Genomic DNA, 21,197 nt, shown 5'->3' on the forward strand with positions numbered 1-21,197 from the left:
GTTGTATGATTTGTGTTGTAATTGCTTTTGCGCGGAATATGAATTGCGCGTGATGATTCAGGGCGGATAAAAGCTGCGCTGTAATTGTACCATAGCCTTATAGTAGACGGAGAGCGGGTGAACTTTTTAGTTACGTCATTTTATAAACAATATTTTCCATCTTGTCGTACTCTCTTAACATAGCTGATAATTGATTCGGAAGTCTGCCTGGCCTCCAGTACTGGAAAACGCGGTGGGAGGGGCGCAAAAGGGTTAAAAAAATCAATTGAAAAACGTCATTTCATAGCGCTAATTTTTTGTGTGGTAGCAGGGAATGATATTTTGAGTTGAATAGTAAAAATGGCAGACACCTCGGTCGCTGGAAAAATGGCGGCAGACAACAATAAAGACGCGCGAAAATGTATCCAACTTACGTCATACTATAAGGGTTGGAACAAAAATAAACTTCTACAGGAAGTCATCCAAATTCTATATACGAAAGGCAGACAAATATCTTGACCCGAACACCGTGGCAGACAACGAAAAAGACCGGTAAATCCGCGCAGATTTGGAAGCGGGCGCTATAGTTATTTTCGATTACCAGAATTTTATTTCATTATATTGTTATATAGCAGGGTGAGCATATGTATTTTTAAGTATTATTCATAATTATTATTGTTATTATTATTATTCATTATTTTTTTTATTGTTATTATAAATAATTGATTGTGAAAGTATAAGTACATTTTTAAAGCAGAAATACGAAATACTATAGTGACAGACTGCGCGGTCTATGCACCGAGCTGACAATGAAACGGTATAAGAGAGAGAGAGGGCAACTGCTGGGGCTGGCCCTCACATTCTAATCGGTGACTTGGTGCGGGAAACACGTAGACTTATAAAAATATACTTCCCCGCTTGCTTTACCGCATTCCTCGCCTGGCATCTGCTCCACACTAATTCGATCGTATAATATAGAGCGGGCCGGTCCCAGAGCTATCTCTGTCCTTTGGTTTGGGCTTCAGCAGCCCCGTAAAACCGCACAGTCTATTTCTATAAGTCGCTGAATTGTACTTGCGCGATAAGTGTCGCGCGCATAAAGTATGCGCGTATAGTTTCTGCACTGTAACCGATCGTACCCGTAATCCTGTTTGGAACACTGTTTTGGACGTCGTTCTTGGAATTTAAAAATAACTATTCGAGTTTCTGTTATAAACTGCTTAATGCATTTACCTATGAAGGAGCTTCAAAATTCTTGAATTGTAAACAAAATTCATATATGTATTGTGTGTATTCTATACCTTCCTGCAGACTACCGTATAAAAAATTTCTGTTATTGGCAGGCAAATCTGCAAGCGTTTCGTTTAGCTACAAAAAATATAAAATAGAACAAAGTAACAAAATTCTGAATGGGTAAGAAATTATTAGAATTTAGTAAGTCAATGCGTCTCTATACTCAACCAAGATGTTATTTTGGATAGCTTTGAGTTTGATCTCGTCGCTGCTCTCGAGTTAGGGAATGTAGAAAAGAGTAAAAATTGACGCGAGGAAAATTATATTCGAATGTATGATGGTTTATTGGAATTAGTTATGAATGTTGGAATGGAAGTTGACTTGTTGGGAATGGATTAGACGTATACTTGATGAAAGATGTATTAGAAGTCTACGTAATGAAAGTTAAAATTCAAGTGGTCTTAGGACAAAGAGTATGATTGTAAAAAACGTGGGAGAATCCAGAATACTGGAAAATATAATTAGCAGAGTTAAGGTGGAGGAATCTAGAATGATGGAAAATAGAAATAGTGCAGTAGGCGCGATTACAGGTGGCGTGAGGTTAAATAGAAGTAATACAACAGGGTAAAGACTATGACGTTATTACGAGGAATGTAGACGAGTTAGCAAGTAGAGGTAAGAGGGGGTTACAAAAGATGGAAAAGACGTGTTGCAGTACACCGGATGTAACAGTGCATAACATTTTTTAAGTCAAACGATCCATTAGTTATCTTTAAAGGGGTATTTCGATGTGACAGCTGAACTTTCAAGCTTTTTTTTTTTTTTATTTTGCGAAAAAGAAAACAAATCACAACGTTTTTGTATATTATTATTGATGTCTTGAATAAAACAAAAAAATATTTTTTTCATACCGTTTTGATAAGGCCCCCTCACCACATTAAAATATTTTCTGTGAGTTATGTACTCGTGCGATAACTGTTTGTTGGGTCGTTTATTTCAAATCTAAGGTTAAAAATTCAAAGTTTAAAGTAATGGATCTAATACAGTGGACACAAAAGTCAATAATTGATTTTATTTCTAAAATCTGTATATTTATAATACTTCCGTTCAACAGTCTACCCTGGACTGTAAAGTATTCTTTTATCTGTTTCAAATCGAAAAGATGTTCTGTCGTCGATTTTCATTTTCGTTAGCAGCTCTGGCTTCTTTTAGAAGTAATGACGCTAGTTTCTCGTGAGGTTCAATTCAATGGAATATGAATGGACCAATGAATCCAAGTGTGACTGACTTCACTTCGAATACCTGAGTTATTTTATAATAATCTGAGACTCATATTGACAATATCACTTCATCTTAGGGTGAGAAGTGGTGGCAAGAATCTGAAGAGCCGTGGCAAACGTTAGCTGCTTGTTTTGAAATAGCAAATGCTGTGAAGTCGCCAAAGCCGTCTGAATATATTAGTCACTTTCCCGTACATCAAGATGGCAGTTGTAACGGATTGCAACATTATGCAGCACTTGGAAGAGATGAACAAGGAGCTGAAAGTGTTAACCTTGTTCCACGGCCGAAACCTCAAGATGTCTACAGCTCCGTTGCTGCCCTGGTAATAATATTTATTGATTGTAGTTTAATTACTACAATAATAATCTAAGATATTTTTCATTAGTTATACATTTGCTTAGGTTGAAAAAGAGAGACAAAAAGATGCGGAAAATGGAGTGAAAATAGCACAAGTTCTAGATGGGTTAATTAAAAGAAAAGTCATCAAACAAACTGTCATGACTACTGTGTATGGTGTAACACGATTTGGTGCCAGACTACAAATCGCTAGACAACTGAAAGGTGCGTCAATTATATTTTACTACTTGCACATAACATTTGAATACGAAGAACCGTAACGGTAACTGACTCGTGTGGTTGTAACAATAATCAACCAACCCTTGCAAGATGCAAATACCTATCTCTTTAACTACCTATTACGTAACTTTAAATCTTAGTAAACAATTTGAACCGAGAACATTGGAATCACTAAGTAAAATTTAATTTGATATATCGGATTATCGGGGTCCGTGGGTAAAGATTAATCCACAATTGATCGACACGATTCCATCGAAACGTGACAAAATTTATCAATCGAACACGCAGCAAAGCTTTTAACAAAAACAATGGGGTATGATAATTAAGAATAGGAAAACAAAGTAAACTATTTGGTGTTATGACGATCTACAGCCACTTTGTGGTACGTGTTTGAGGTACGATCACGTCGCACTTTGACCGTAAGCTGAAGCATTTCTGGTATTTTGGCTGCTTTTAAAGCCCTGTAAAAGGAGCGTGCACACTGAAGTTTTCAGGTACGCGACGCCTTAGTGTTAGTAGGAGGGTAAATTTATTTCGTAAGCAATTTTTTGCGAGGAATATAATGGCGATAAAAGAAAAACTATAAAAATGAAATTTGACCCGTTTTTAATTTTTGTTTCTTAACTAAATTAGTTCTCTTTTAATTCTTAATTAAATTACAGTGACTCATCCTCCGATTAAAATTCGGCTTATTAAATTACCTAAGTAATTCCAAGAATTGAAACTTATTTACCACTTGCAATGAACAGGTATCGTAGTGCATATGAAATAGAAGTTTTTCCTTATGCACATAAATGCATCGAAATTTTGGAGTTTCCATTAGTTTAAAGTAGGCGTTTGAACTGCAAACAGTACGGAGTGAAATTTATTTTTGAAGTGCGTGAACGAGAAACCAGGATTGGCATGAAAATTCCAGGGGAGAGTCTTCGAAAACGAAAATTTGTTGGCAATCAGCATGTAATTGCAGAAAGTGAAGTTAGAAACGAACATAACGAGTCAGGATAGCGATGGTAAACTTTTGCATCATGAAACAAATTGACGAGCATTGCTGATTTTTTGTAGTGAATAACGAAATTGGATATGAGATGATAAACTTTATTATCGATTTTACTGCTATTTCCTCACTTGCGAAATGTAAAAAGAGTGCGAAGACAACGTCGATTTCGAAAGATACAATACACGTGGATCGGCTTCCAAATCAAAATTTCTTATCAGAAGTGTGAATATATCGCATCGCGCATTGGGTCCAACATAGGACAACTGGTTGATATTATCATAAAATCACTCAAATGTGCTGCTTGCAAACAATGGGAAACTCATTCTAGCATTCAAGAATATAAAGAAAGGCTGGCAAACCACGAAGACAAATGTCAGGTCACACATAACGGAAGTTCGAAAGATCTTGGGAGAAATACGGAATAAAATTATCTTATCTGCTAATAAACGGTTTAGAGTGGTGAAAACAACCCTCCTGATTTCTTGCTGCGCTTGGTGGATTTGAATGAAACCAACGCTGAAGTGTTTCTATTCTTAATAAAACTTATTTAAAAAAAAGAGTCCATAGGTAGAGCCATCTTACGGACTTGGAAATCGCGGATAGCTTTGCTTCATGCGGCCTATAAGTCGTACGTTTTCATAGCACTCCATCTTCGTTGACGGACCGTTTTCCTAATTAAACAATACCGTTGGTCGACAGTAGAGCCATCCGACGCTTCCCTTACAAAGTTCATTAAAGGTACTGCTAGGGGCACCTGGCTGTTGGGGTGATAACAGGTCCGAGCATCCCAATTTCTATAGGACTTCATCTTCATGGTTGCGTGCAAATATATATCGTATGATCCGCTACCTTGCGGTTTGAATTCGAACCACTCTTTAGACTACGGACTGGATACTAATATATAAAAGAAGAAACATAATTGGGGCTCTTATCGACCAAGTATAATTACGAGAATATTATTTTAGCATATTAGTTTCTATTTTCTTGCTTACAATGCCCCAAGTAATTCCATAGATTTAGTTGTTTCGTAGATGTAGTAGAATTACTCGTACACATTTGTTGTTTATTTATTTTATAGAAACTGGGAATCGAATTTTCCATCTTGGACGGAACATTGTTATATGTAAAAAAAAAAAAATACGTAGAATCCAAAAAAAAATTATTGAAAATTTTGAAAAATTCCATAATTCACAAAATTTTGATATTTTTCTTTGAACCTTAGTTACGACAGCCTAAACGTTGCGAAAAATTTTCGGAACATTTTTTTTTCAAAAAGTTAGATCCAAGACAAATCCAAACACCTCCTTGTTTTTGTTGATGCGACTTTTCAATTTGGAGATATCGTAAATCAAAAATTCGTGGATTTCGAATATTGTAAAATGTGGGCGTGCAAGAACTCGGAAACGGCGGCTCGAAAAACTGGGAAATAAAACAGGGACATTACTCTCACATAGTATAATAAAATTCTAGAAGAAAAATAAAATCGAAGGTATTGAGGTCTGAAGGTGGCTAACTTAACGTGGAATGCCCCACAGAGTGCTGTACGTAAGCCACACAAGCAGCGGCGCCACTAGCGACGACTAGTTGTTAGAGTGATAGCTCGATCGAGCATCCCAACTGTTGTTGCTTCAAATAGCTTGCAGGACTCCGTCTTCGTTGCTTCTACGAAAGAAGCTTGCTATTCGCAACAAAGAGTATCTGTAACGACTACTTCGAGTAGGTTTGTCAATAATGAGGTGGATTGCGAAAATGCTGTGTTTTATTGAGATTTAATAATAAATACAATTTACTTAGAAAACTTGAGTACATATGTCAGTGTTCTCTTCGCGCGAAGCCGGAGTAACTGGCGTCTCTCGCGGAGACGGCTCTCTAGAGCCCGCTAGCTACCAACCAGGTCGATAGATGGCGCCACATGGTGCTACATATCTTAATAATTAACTCGAGTACGAACATTAAACACTAGGAGATTGACGATGAGAAGTTCTTCGATTCTTTCAGAAAAATATTGAAAAGAAAATGGAGTGTATAGAGATAGATTTTTTCCTTTTCATCCCGTTCTTTAAAGTGGTGAGGTGAATTTAAATTACAATTGTCTACTTGTTTGCTTGGTGAAAGAGTGCTGTATAATTTAAGAAAACAAACCTGCGAACTTCTAACATTCTAACAGGTGGAGAGGGAATCATGGAGGGAGAACAGCCAGCGAACGGGGAATGACCGTCAGAAGAAATGGAAGTAGATATGACACAAAATAAAACGAAACACTCGGCAAGCGACTTGAACAGTAACGATGCAAAAAATTATTTAAAAATGTACCCTTGGAAAGTAATTTTACCCATGGAAATCCCATACTAAGCCAAATAGCCAGTTTCCCGCCATAGCAGATTCAGAGAAACAAAGTCAAGGTCGAGATCTAAAAATAAACGAACGCCAATAAATAGACTGCTATGAGGACAACAACAAAGGTCCGTACGGAATATGAGTAAGAAAAATCAAAATGAACAATACGAACTGAACCAATACAAACTAGGGAGCATGCTATTTATACAAATCTATACTAGAAATTAGAAAAAAAGGTATAAACAGAGTCGAGGTTGTGTTCAAAAGCTCTACCGAAGCTAATAGACTTTTGACTGACAGGCAGCTGTAGAAGCATAACCTTGAAACGTTTCTCCCCTACTTTCGCTGGCATACACTGAAAGAAATTTTATTGCAATATTTGGTTTTCCGCATAGCATTTTAGGGACAAACAAGGTACAATCATAAATATTCCTAGAATAATATGACATTATACTATTTCTATATATGAGCGAAAGCGCCAAATGGAGACGACATTTTGGATAACCCATTCATGGAACTTTTTGAAATAATTCCAGGATGTAGTCCTCGATAATTGACATGTACATAATTTTTTTTAGATTTTTTCCTCCATTATTTCGGCTGCAATTATACGGGACATTTCATCACATTTAGTTGTTTTTTTTTTTTTTTCATCGTTCAACTTTTCGGTATTTTATAAGAAAATAAAAATATTATTAAGAATGCTTGTTTTTAGGAAATTTTCTCAGCTTTTCGAAAACAATATTGATCTTTTTCTCGAACTTGCATAAAGTTCTCAAAGTTGAGTTTCAAATGTGAAAAGCTGTTTTTATGGTATTGCGCATGGATTGACATTTTTTTCCGAAAGCTGAGAAAATTTCACTAAACATATGTCAAATTCAAGTTGGGTTCTCTGTAAATACGGCGAAAATCAATAAAAATGCAGAAATTCAATTATTTAGAATTTTTATTTTTATGCATATTTAAAAATTGAAAACTATTGATCATTCAAGGTTTTTTCCGTCTTTTACATAGAAATACAATGTGATCATATGTTACCAATAACCCGCATCGGAAAATAGTTATTCGATTATTTACAACATTCAAAAAAAAATTATTTTTTGTAGTTCTAAGATATAGTATCATCATTTCTCAATCAATTTACACACGTGGATAATAACATCAGAAATAAGGCTTTAATATTTTTAAACATATTCGTTCAGTTAAATCGAAGCTTTTTAATTTTGCGGTGAGCAAAACAATTTTCATTTACATCTTGAAAACTTGCACGATTGAAGAATTTGACGAATTCGATATAGGCTTAAGGGCGTTGCCTAGCTAGAAAGCGCGGGCTACTCCGCTTCCCGCGTTAACCGTGGCGAGAGAGAGGGTAAAGAAACAAGTGAGACGGAGCAGCCGAGCTGTCCCCGGAGTGGGGCGGGTGACGCGGCTATCCTCTTCCACCCCTCACGGGCATTCGGTTTCAAATACTTTTAAACAGCCCAGTGTATCGCGCTCGGCACGACGCAGCGCCTAATGAATAATAGAAAAAAAAAGTAGACTCCTTTCCGATTCCGCTTGAAAAATTTACTAGTAATACAGAATTTAATAAGGAACCCGAAACTATTTTTTTTATAATTCGAAAACTTGTCATTAATAAGGTAAAAATCGTCAAATATTTGAATTGTTTATAAAAATTGGGATTTTCAATAATGTTCAACATTGCATTTTTTTTATGAAAGCTTATTCGTTCACCTTCCGAATGCACTGTAAATGATGTCTTTACGTCGAATAGAACCGGATATATCCGAGCTCCTTTTGGATCAAAATTGAATGATTGTCTTGTAACTTTCGAAAACAAACATAATTCGGACGAACACCAAAATGCGTGTCGATTCTTTTTACCTTTATTTCATGTGAAAAAAAGTATGAATAGATTGAAAAAATACGAGGTCATTTTTTGATTGACGTGACGTAGAATTCCTTATACGTATGTTGATATAGATATACATTCTTCATATTTCAACGAAAATTATATTCACCGGCGTCCGTATTTCTACGCTATGCGATCACGTGACTGGTAATAGTCTAATAGCCGGTATTCATAGTCAGGTTCGATTTGCAGGACTGTCTTGAGGCAGCTCAAAGCATAGCTTGATCGGCTGAGAGCTGTTCCTAATACAGTCTCGAAAATAATACGTAACTATTTACGAATACCGGCCAGACGTCGTCACAGGTCATTTTAAATTGAAAATGCAACGAATAGCTGTGAGCAAATTCATGATATAGCAACGAAAATATCATCAATCTCCCAGGTCTCACCACGTGGAGGTCGCTATCAAACAGAGACCCGCCTAATCCGTCCCTACCTCCCAACCATGATCGGGTTTGCACCAAACAAATACAAAATGATGAAAAATAATATAAAATGGTAAAAGTAAAATTGAACTCGTTTAAACTTAATAAACATAATCACGAAATCTGTATGAGAAGGATCTCATAGAAATTAAATTGAAACAGTATAAGTGAAACATGACAGTAATCTTGATAAAGAAAATTGATATAACAAAGCATCGAGCATTGTATACATTATATGGCTAAATAAATTCTATAGAAAGCGCAAACTATGGAAAGTAGTACGGAAAGTAGAAAGTATTCCTGGAATGAATAATCAGATATATAATTATAACGATATGACTAGCAAATTTTTAGCACAGTAATACATATAACTAACTAAACATAAATCACAGAAATATTGCACGTAAGCTATATACAAAGCTATTATATTTATGTACATATGTACATATATTTAGATTACAGTGTTTTGTCGTCTGTCGGTCGTGAATTTACTGTTTCTTACGCGCGGCCTTATCTGGGCTTCGATGATTTGAGGGGGTTCGCGGATTGAGCGTTGTCGGGCGCGTCTAGAATCTACGATTTCGGGTTACAAACAAAAGTAAAAGAAATCTACTCATTTATTCTCCATTTTTTCGGTCCAGAATTTATCGTCACGTTTTATTTTATCAAAAATCAATCCCTTTGACGTCCAAACTATAAAATAGCACCACTTCCTATTCGTAATGTGTAGAAAACCTTGGACCTGATACATGTAATTATGAGAAAGCTCTAACTTGGCTTTTCCACCGATTATTTTCGTCTCAAATATTAATTCTGTATCCCAAAAATCTATCGAGCGAGCGCAGCGAGCGAGCAAAATTTTTAAATGTTCAAGCGAAATCCCACAAAAAGTACTGATATCCCCAAAAAGCACCTCTGTTGCAAAAACCTTTCGCCAAGTATATTAATTTGACAGCCACCCACAAAACAGCCACCTACAAAACTGTCATAAAATCAGATACTGCTGCCAAGTATAATTTATTTAGAAGCTAATGATGATTTTGATATACTATAACGACAAAAAAAAAAATTGAAATCAAAATTGAAATTGAAAAAAAAAATAATTTTTATTGAAAAAAAAAAAACTGGAGATAGTGGTAAAGGCGGGCTTTTTTAAAACAAGCACAAGAAAATACAAGTCGAGCTATATCAATGTTGTAATGGCAATATAAGCATGGGCCCGCCAAGTACCACGTACTCCAATTTTTTTTTTTTTTTTTATCCAAATTTATGTTTTTTTTTTAGAATTTCAATTTTGATTTCAATTTTTTTTTTTTTTGTCATCATTAGTTATAGTATATCCAAATCATCATTAGTTTCTAAATAAATTATACTTGGCAGTAGTATCTGATTTGATGACAGTTTTGTAGGTGGCTGATTTGTAAGTAATGTGTGCATGTATGATTACCCCAGAATTACGTCAAGTTTATTTCTAAAAACAAAACGCGCGTATTTTAGTGGCCTAATACGTACGCGCCGTATTTACTTTGTATGGAAAATTCTGTCAGGTACATTGTAATTTTACCTTGGATACTTAGGTAGTCACAATAAGTGATAAGAATATTCCTTATGATCGACAAAGTGTAAACACTCATGCTAATTGCCGAATATCGATTTCGATCATTTAACCTGAACACGTAACAAATTGATGACATATTTTAGCGACTAATGCAAACCGGGCTAGTACCACACGTCACAATGCATTCTAGTTTATATTTTCGTATGTATAAAAAAACTAGAGAATGAATGTATACTGCTATTATGAACAGCACTATCGGCTCTTGAAAGTACCTTCTTAAATTAAAGCCCTGCGATTGTTCGTACTCAAGTGATTGAATCTCGAAGTCAGAGAGGGTGCACCATCAATCATATAAATAATTCGATTTACCTCATTTTTTCCTGAAATTTAGCCAAAATCTTTATGCCGGGTCGTTTCTTCTTCTCCAAAGACACATTCCCTCTCTTCTTAGCCATCGCGGGAATAAATACTGATTCGAAATAATAAAAAACACTGTAGAAAAACACAAGCAAAAATAAAAGCGCGGAACACTATCCACGTGCCGAGCGACGAGAATTCGAAGGAGGGGAATTGTAGTGGGGGGTGTTGAGTCTACTCTCCTCGCCTATAATTCGCATGGTCGCCGGCCAACGCAGTCGTGGCGCTAGCAGCCGCCCGCCTTTTGCGCGAAAAATTTGCTGTTTTATGCTTCGTGATTTTCCTTCTCATTTCCTCATTTTTGAAGATACTTAGGTTCTTAGGGAGTCATTTTGAAGATAAAGAATAGATCTGTGTCGCCTTTTTCGCCGAATTGCGAAAAAAAATTCACTGTCCGCTGTGTTTCACTTCAAACATAACGTACTTTCAAGTACGTTTTACGCAAATCTGAAAGCGAAATCGAAAATTCGGCAAAAAAGGCGACACAGATCTATCCTTTACCTTCAAAATGACCCCCTAAGAACCTAATTATCTTCAAAAATGAGGAAATGAGAAGGAAAATCGTGAGTCTCTGTTTGCGCGCGCTCTTCGAGGCATAGGCAACGTCCTTAACTGTAACGGAACCTAGGTTGTTAGGAATCGGTGAAACATAATGCAGCGCATGAGTCCCTTTCACTGTTTTTGAGTAAGATGCTCGTTTATCTAATAAAGGTTTTGAATTCAAATATTCCGTATTGTCGATAAACACAAAATCAATATGTGGCAGACCTTGAGTTGCCCACTTAAACAAGCCATATGGTGTAAGAATTTGTTCTTCCGTGCCCATTTGTAACGATTTTTTTCTCGCATTTTGCTTGATTGTCCCTGCCAAACCATCACACGGTCCCTTGCCATGCGAGGTCGCAAAAAAATTCCAAACAGCCTCGATATCAAAGTCATTCTGATGATAACACAAATTTGTAAATGCGTTTTTATTCTTAAACTGCTGAGGCGCTCCATCACTAAAGTAATAAATCTTTTTGACTAAAGGGAATTTTTTTTATCAAGAAAACGAAATAAATTCAACAGAAATAACAAACGAACGAGAATATTATGATACGTTAATAGAAAATTGATTTTTAAATAATTCAAAACTGTATTCTTAAAAATTGTAATTTTTTTTAAATTTTATAAATAATCAAATAACAATTTTCCGATGCGGGTTATTGGTAACATATGATCAAATTGTATTTCTATGTAACAGACGGAAAAAACCTTGAATGATTAACAGCTTATGTGGATTGTAAAAGAATCCATTAATTTTCAATTTTCAAATATGCATAAAAATAAAACTTCTAAATAATTCAATTTCTGCATTTTTATTGATTTTCGCCGTATTTACAGAGAACCCAACTTGAATTTGACATATGTTAAGTGAAATTTTCTCAGCTTTCGGAAAAAAATATTGAAAAAAATGTCAATCCATGCGCACGTAGTAGAATGCGTAGGCTCCGATGAGCGGTAATCGGAGCTTACTCCACGCCCAGCCAAGGTGTTATTTGGCTATTATAGGGTCCGTTCACGTGGACTATGCACTCGCGTGCTACTACTCCCAATGCAGGAAGCGAATGGAATAGAACGGGATCGGTATTAAGGGAAGGTAAACGATTTGAAGTATATGATTGTTTATTAGTAGTCAATGCAACGAAGTCGGTCGAGGGAAAAAGGTATGATTTTAGTTTAGAGGGATAGGTGTCTTGCTTGAGCGCTAGGATGGATCTGCCGAGTTTAGTGGGATGTAGAAGGCAAGCTAGCCGCGAGTTACAGAAGAATCTGCTGACTCGCGGACGATAAGAGTAGACTACAGAGCGTAAGGTAACTAAGAGTGTGGGAAAGGAATAAGAAGTCCGGAGGACGTAACACGCAATACCATAAAAGCAACTTTTCACATTTGAAACTCAATTTTGAGAGCTTTATGCAAGTTCGAGAAAAAAATCAATATTGTTTTCGAAAAGCTGAGAAAATTTCCTAAAAACAAGCATTCTTAATAATATTTTTATTTTCTTATAAAATACCGAAAAGTTGAACGAAGAAAAAAAAAAATTAAATGTGATGAAATGTCCCGTATAATTGCAGCCGAAATAATGGAGGAAAAAATCTAAAAAAAATCATGCACATGTCAATTATCGAGGACTACATCCTGGAATTATTTCAAAAAGTTCCATGAATGGGTTATCCAAAACGTTGTCTCGATTTGGCGGTTTCGCGCATATATTAATATTATCTTGACAAGCAAGAATTACTATATGATCTTTGAAACATTGTTATAAATGTTGTGCATTTCGTTACTCACTATTGTACTTTTCACGACTGTACCGCGATTGTCCGTAAAATGCTATATTTTATTGTACTTTTGTGTATGGGGAAAAGCAAATATTACAATAAAATTTCTTTCAGTGTAGAAAAGCGATAGCGACAAACATTCCAACTGACTTCTATCAAAGAAGTAACAGAAGGCTGTAAGTCAGAAATTGAAATCATAGATATAGGAAGACTGAAATGAAGACATCCAGAACCCACATCAAGTGATCATGTATACAATGAGATTATTATGAGATTTCGCAGGGTTTCTATTTTTTTTTATCCTAACCATTACAGGTACCATTCTGAAATTTTTTTCGCAGACTCTTTACCCGATGACAGACATCCTGTAAAATTTCTACCGAAATCGAAAGTATGTTATTAGGTTTAAAAAAATGTTATTCTCATTTTTTTGCCAAATTTCAATTTTCCTTATGCAAAAAAATTATGATGTTGATTTTTTTCGATAAAGCGGAAAAAAAAAGTTTTTATTTTTATGTGTTTTTTGTTCGATGAATATTTTTTGAGATATAGTGTTCATAATGAAAAATTGAAAATCCTGAACGGACCCCATAAAAAATCATAAACGTTCCTTTTGACTAATATTTCAAACTTGAGGATTCTGAAAAAAATTGGAGAGATTGAAAAATAAAAGTGGCCCGGTTCATAAAGAATCCCTCATAGGCGTGATGGTGTCTCCGCCATGTGTCTCTTTTTTAATTATTTTACAATTATTACCGCTAGTTCTCTAATTTTGGGTTTCGCCTAGGGTTCGGAGAGCCGTTTATAACGAGCATGAAAAATGCCATATTATAATACGTATAAAGCGTAAAGGCAAGGAAGTGGTCTGCTAATTTTCATAAAGAATCGCTACGGAGCACCATCTAACAATTAGTAACTAGTGAGTTGTTCGCTGTCTTGAAACTGTATAGATACATTTTATAGTCGCACATATTTTTTACATAGTAATGGCCAAAAAATGGGTTACATACACCTGGGATGCCTAAAGCTAGGATTATTTTTAAAAATTTGTTTCGTGCTTATACATTTTATACGTTTTATAACTCAGTTTTATTGAACAACCATTTATATATCTTTTGAAGTATGAGTTTATCTATATTGTGTGAAAATTTGGTTCGAAAATTTCAAACGGTAAACAAGTTGCAGTCGTTTTTCTGGGACGTGTTTTTGTTGCTAGCGACTGCGGTACCAGATGTGCCTTCGCTATATTTTATCTGAAAAAGAAAAAAATTCTATTTTTCGGATAATGGTCGTCTTTGTAATAAAAAAGAGGACGTTTCGCCTCAAAATTGTTCACTACTTATGACGAAAAAAAATCTATGCCAGGCATTGAAAAACGGTTCGACAAGTGATAGATTATTGTATGAAACATAATTGTGCAAAATTAGATCCCGATCAGTCCAGTAGTCGTGGAGATATTTCTGGTACCGGTTTTAAAACGCTGTTTCGAGAAGAGCGCATTTGAAGTTTTGAATACAGTTTCCACAGTACGACTACAATGAAATAACTGGATTATTTCAAACTTTCATGAAATAGTCGATTCCTGCGCCATATGACGGATTTTCCGAAGATGTCGACGCTTCATGAGATCTTTTTTTTTTTTTGGTGTGTCAACTTCATTCTTCCGTATTTTGGTGCCGTCGTCGATGCTGACCTGTTCCGTTACAAAACGCAATAACTTTGACATTACTGCGAATTTAATTATAAAATCTCCAGGCTAGACACTCAGAGGATAGTACTTTCGAATAAGTCCCTTTTTAAAATATCGATTTTTTTTTAACCAACCTAGGTGTATGTACCCCCTTAATCACAAACTGAGCATCTGAAATTTTTCAATTTGTCATATTACAGCAATCTGTATACCAATCGTATTGATACAAGACTTCAATCGAAGTTCTTACATTCTGTGCTTTAGAAAAATATGTATGAATAAAGTAATTGGTCTAGTCTTTTACATAGCTTACGTCATGTAGTAATCAGGATTCCTTAGTGGACTCGTGATATATTTGTAACTTATTGAGCGCAAGCGTCTATCAGAGAACCCTGCAATAATCTTTTGGGAATTGGGTTTTAGTGAAATCTTCTGGATTGTTTATATGTTGTAGATCGTGGAATTCTGGAAAAAATTCTCCATAGGCTCGACTCTCGGCTATGAATAATTTGGGCGTTAGAAAAATCTTCATCCGATATCCAGTATTCCTCTTTTCAAAAAAAAAAAAAAACGTGAAAAAAGTAGTTACTTCTAATAAATGAAACTTATGCACGTAACCGGATATGGCCACTTTACGTCTATGGACTCATTCCTTCCTCTCACCCCAATGATCTTACCTATAGATAACGTTATCTGGGGGGACCTGATGCAAATAGGTGTTTTTCGTTTTCAGATGGGAAAGTGGAGATCAAAGAGCATAAAAAACGTCACCGCGTTTTAAATAAATTGAGGGGGGGGGGTTCATCTCCATTTTCTTATCGGAGAGTCAAAATTGCACCAGGTCCCACCAGATAACGTCATCTACAGGTAAAATCATTGAGGTTGGAGGAGGGGATGAGTCCATAGACTTGAAGTGGCAATGTCCGGTTACGTGCATAAGTTTCATTTATTAGAAATAACTATTTTTTTTTTTTCTTTTAGTTTTTTTGTTTTTTGCAAAAAGGAATACTAGGCATAGGATGAAGATTTTTTTAACGCCCAAACTATTCATAGCGGAGAGTTGAGCCTATGAAGACTTTTTTCCAGAATTGCACGATCTACAACATATAAACAATCCAGACGGTTTCATTGAAACCCAATTTCCACAAAATTATTGCGGGATTCTTGTGATTAGGTATACAAGTGCTTCAAGAATTGAAAGAAAATGAACCTCCATTCGTAAGATTTAGGTTTTATACACTTGAGAAATGGATAAAACGGTAAATCGTAAAAACCACATATCACCTTTCGATTTCAAAGATATAGAATTTTAAGTTTTGTCACAAATGAACAATTTTTGCGTACGTAAATCATGTATATTTGTATAGAAAATTCATTTACCTTTCCTGATTTTATTCATTACTTTAATTGCTTTTTTACAGAAATTGAATTCTCCGAAGAATATTTGTGGCGAGGAAGTAGTTATTTAGTGATCAAGACGTTTAACAGCTTGAGAGAAATGTTTACTAGCACAAAATTAATTCAAGATTGGTTGACGGATTGTGCCCGTTATATCGCCCTTGTATGCGCAGAGAATGTGGAGTGGGTTACACCTTTGGGGCTTCCCGTTGTACAACCTTACAGTAAAGGCTACACAAATTATCAAGCCCAGAGACCTGATGCACATTTAATTATGGATATGTTCACGTAAGTGAAATAATTCATTATGTCAATCGCCGAATAACTACCTACGATCAGAATGACTTCCTCCAATCATAAGCAAACAATCAATTACTATCACTTCGATTTGTCTGCAATTTTAATAAGTTATCATATTACCAAACAACTTAAGATGTGAAAACATTCCGAATTTCAGACTTCTTGACATCACCGCTTACGAGACACACATTGATCAATTTTTTGATCTAATTTTTACCTTTGTATTTGCAGCAGTACCTTTCTTGAAAAAAATAATTCATCATTTTTCGTGCAAAAAAGTCTGATTCTTTCACATGCGAACTTCATTTTTGAATGGAGCTTCAGCAACAGCAAAAACATTATGCTGACAATTTCATTGAAAAGCTGGATTGATTTACGTCAAATTTCATTACTGTAGACAGTAAATCTAATGTTGTTGCTAGTAAAGTTTGTAGACAGTAAACTATTTTTGTTGTAAATGCATTGTCTGCCAATTCAATTATTGCAAATTCAAATAGAACAAAAAAAGGAAAGTTACTTTCGTAGGTTATTCATAAAACCATCAGAACCTATTACATACACATACATTTATTTTGACATCTATGAACATTACTTAATGTGAGAAAACGAATGTTGAACCTGAAACTTGCTAATAACGTTTTTTTGTGTGTTGCAGTAAACCGAATGTAATGAAACAAAAGAACGCATTTCCACCTAATTTCATTCATTCGCTAGACTCTTGTCACATGATGTTGACAAGTGTGCATTGTGAACACGCTGGAATCACTTTCGTGTCTGTGCATGACTGTTTCTGGACTCATGCTTGCACAGTCCCTGTAATGAATAAGGTATGGACAAATAAAATGTATATGCAATCACGGAAGAATTATAAATGATGCTGCATTCTCGCAACATTAGATTCCATGTTGAAAAAATAATAGTAGAAACTCTTCAATGGCAGCTTTCAATTGTCCAATGCAGTTGCAAATGTGGTCCTCAGTGTTGTACAAGATTACAAGTATTATTATTTAAATGAAGATAAGATTCCTGTACAAAGTCATCTCGATAAGGCGAAAGATAGTTTACCATGCAATTATCTCTATTAAAGATGAAATTTTTTCATTTTCATTTAGAGAATCAATACGATAACGCAAAAAACAAAAATATTTTTTAATCACTGAAAAAAAAGTTATTAGTTTAAAATAGTATATTATACTGCTAGGGAGAGAGATCATCGACAATTTATATAACTCAGGTACGGGGACATTCAAATATTACGTCGTGCTCTCAGGGGGTTGGGAGAGAGTTACATTTTTAGGGTCATGTCACACTCTTTTTTATGCACATTTATTGGTTTTTAGATCGGACAATTAATATTGTCTGTAATACTCTTAACCAATTTCAAATTGTACGAAGGAGGGAAGAGGGGCGGACGAGAACGAAATAAATCACATTACATCGAGAGAGATGTAAAAAAAAACTGCGCGGTGCTATGTGAAGTGGGGGGTCCAGACTAAAAACGGCGAGGCGTAATATTTGAATGGTTGCTATAAATATGACGTTTTTTAAACCTATTGAGCGGGCGTAAAGTCTCACTTCTACTCCCGAAGGAGTAAAAGGCATGACGTCACAGGGACAAAAAGTTTGGTGTCAGCTCACTTCTACTCCTGCTCACGTGGCCCAGGTTGGTAAGTGGTACTTCATGCTCGCTTCATGGGTATTAAAAAATTCCGATGAGTGTAAAGTTCGCAGCGTGGGCCGCGAAAGTTATGTCGACACGGATATGAGTGCGAAGTACGTGGCACGAGGCGAAGGAAAGTGTTGCTATCACACGAGTTCTCGTATGAACACAGCATGAGCCAAGGCAAGCGCTGTAATCACTTCCCGCACGTGTGACATACGCTACTTTTCCCAATAATTTTAAAGAAACGTTTGATTTGAGGAGGGATAAAGAATACCATTGACATCGCGTTAGATTAGGGTTAGGTAACTTAATTTGGAAGTGCGCATACGCCAAAGGAAACTTAAATGTGTGAAATATAGCATTTCAATTGTGTGCATACTCGCTTTCAAATAACTCGTACCGTTTTCAACTGGTTACACCAGTGTACAACAGGTGTACACTGAAGTTGTCCGCTAATTTTTATTCGTATTTTGTGTTATTTGTAGTGCTGGATACACTTTGTACGCACCACGTTTCGCTGAAAAGATTGGTGCAAGAACGGTGCAAGATTTTTGCTCCTAGTGCAGGAGCTTGGATCAGTACGGTGTATACGGCGACCCCTATGACTGAAGTCACGATGGAACTCGTGGTGTATTGCTAGGTAGTAACGATTTTAGTACGGTAGCATTTTTTGTCGCATTTACTTCTATAAAGACCTAAAAAATACAATTAATTTAGTATACAACAATTTGTTCTACAATAACTAAACTCTACTACCTTGCAGTATACTTCAAATTCAATCGGAACTTTGGTCATGAAAGTTACCGTATTTACACAGCACTGACATGAGCTCCTATACTCAGGGCAAAAATCTGGCACGATTCTTTTACCAGTATTACCAGCAAAACATGATGCAACCGAAGTGTATCCGACATCACAAGTAGCACAGCACACAAGTATAACAGTGCACGTTTTCCGTGTATAGTCACAATCAGTGTCTATTAGTGTAACCAATTGGAAACTCTATCTGTTTTTCGCACTGTGCCATTGAGCTTAAGACCCAGCCACAATTTTATGCGCCATTAGTAGCACCTTCAGTGCTTCTAAAATCAAATTTTCGTTCACAGTTGTCTCAAAAGTATAATTTGTGAAACACGTGCGAATGGGCAACATCAGAACTCACCAACTGGTAGAGGGCGCACCCTTAACCAATCACGGCACAGAGCAAGAGAGACAGGGTGTACTGGTATTACCTTTACTGTCTTTGCCACTCAGGCATGCGAGCATTGGAATGCTTCCAATGCGTGTATAAGCTCGACGACAACAGATGACAGTTACGATTCTGTATTGCATGAATATTTTCTCAAGTTATGTTACATTCTGTCAATTCTCAAGTTCTGTGTAAATTTTTAAATCCCAAAGCTGCCTGTAACTACCATTTAATTCAATTCAATATCTTGGCATGTTGTGCTATGCTCATAGTCGTAGAGAATGAACCGCACATACTGATTTTTGCTGCACCGCAGCCACCCAGCGAAGTGACCGAGAACTTACTGCGCGCACAATAATTCGGCGGCCCGCGATGTAAGCTGGAAAAAATTAGATCTTACAAAATATATCGCGAGATTTTGTTCGGTGCCTGGCGTGGTCAACACGCCTCGAAATTTTCACCTTCGCTAAACCTCGGTTAATATGCTCGGTAGCTCAGTACCGCGGAAAGGGGAGGGGTAAACCTCAAATGCGCAACTTCCAATTCGAAACCTAGACATACGCAAGCTACCGCAATAATTGCTACGAAACCGAAACTATAACTGATTTCTTGACGGTGCGTCGCCAGGTTACCAAACAGACGACGTTGTCACTATCACCCGCGACTCGGAGCTTCGGGATGACTGCGGGATGACTTAAATCTAAATTCGACAACTTGAATTAAGATGAACCTTATTTTATTCTTTACTCAATCTAAACTGTCCTAAATATTATCCTGTACTCGATTCAACATCACGAAATCATAATGAGATTAAACACAATCTCAGTGGTACTCAAATCAACTTGAACGAAATCTGCACGATACGCAACTCCAGACAACCAAAACGCAATCTTAATTCAACTCAAACTCAACTAAACGTCAACTCGACTAAACGCAATCGCAACGCATCCGAACTCAAATTTTCTCAACGTCCTCAAAAACGATATTCGTTAATTTCAACACTCCATTTCGGCAATTCGCGACCTACACGAGAGGTGACACTGAAAAACACGATACCGCGACTCGACCCTGTACAGCGGAATTCGGGCTGTACGAAAATTTAAAACGAAAACGACGCAACTCAAAACAGTGACTACTCAATATTCTCAACACAGCAAAATTTACACAACTCCATAATGCACAACTCAGGCTACGGTCGCGAAGCGAAAGAATCGGCAAACGAATGTCGAGTACTTTTCGAAAATGCAAATCCAAAATGGCTATTCGTTATTCAGTAAGCCGTTACTCGATTACTCTTGAAATTCAGTGGCGAAAATATAAGCAGCGTTTACCGTTCTACATCCACGCAACAAATTCTCCAATCCCATCGTGATTTTTAGGCATCTCCATTGCTTCGCAGAACTCCAAAAAGAGACTACCTCGCACAATCACCAGAAATAGAATGATTTCAAATCTCGGTACGCTATGCCCTACGTGACGTCATACCCACCACAATACGCAATAATTGATCCGTCATCGATTTCGTAGATTGCGCAACTCGACACGCACCTGTCGTAGCATAGCGGCGCAGAACTTAACGCTAGATCGCAATTTCCACCTCCGCGCAGCTCCATGATATCCCAGGGGTAAGCTGGGTGGTGCTCCCTCGTCGTTAGTCGGTCCATCACAAATCAGCGGGTCAACTGTTGGCGGGGTGAGCGGGGGAAGCTGCTGCGCGCCGGCCGTTAGCGGGAATCGCGTTCGTCTTGGATTCTCGCGATGTAGGGATCTTCGTTGGTTCCCCTCCGCAGCCTTGACATCCTTCCTTCGGAATCGTCGCTATTCCTCCACTCCGTAATTTCCTCGAATTCGTTGTTGACTTCCTGCTTGATGCCGTTCTCGGAAACAAAAAAACAAGAAGCCTAAAATATCTTATTCGCT

The 21,197-nt window shown here is 36.7% G+C and overlaps 1 protein-coding gene across 8 annotated transcripts in view; it reads left to right on the plus strand.

Annotated features, from left to right (window-relative positions):
* mtRNApol (mitochondrial RNA polymerase) overlaps window positions 1-21,197 on the plus strand; it is a 102,298-nt gene that overhangs the window by 73,718 nt on the left and 7,383 nt on the right. For 5 of the 8 annotated variants that reach the window (XR_006882082.2, XR_006882083.2, XM_046616178.2 and 2 more), the window contains 4 exons: window positions 2,570-2,815; window positions 2,895-3,054; window positions 16,149-16,413; window positions 17,081-17,252. Coding sequence is in view for 3 of the 8 variants with exons in the window: in XM_046616178.2 (XP_046472134.1) it covers window positions 2,570-2,815; window positions 2,895-3,054; window positions 16,149-16,413; window positions 17,081-17,252 (843 nt within the window). In the remaining 5 variants the exon portion in view is untranslated. Of the gene's footprint in view, window positions 1-2,569; window positions 2,816-2,894; window positions 3,055-6,233; window positions 6,546-16,148; window positions 16,414-17,080; window positions 17,253-21,197 lie in introns of those variants that run through there. The other 3 variants (XR_006882085.2, XR_006882084.2, XR_011176576.1) reach the window with 3 other exon arrangements.

The sequence above is a fragment of the Neodiprion pinetum genome, chromosome 3, assembly GCF_021155775.2.
Source record: "Neodiprion pinetum isolate iyNeoPine1 chromosome 3, iyNeoPine1.2, whole genome shotgun sequence".
NCBI classification, from domain to species: domain Eukaryota; kingdom Metazoa; phylum Arthropoda; class Insecta; order Hymenoptera; family Diprionidae; genus Neodiprion; species Neodiprion pinetum.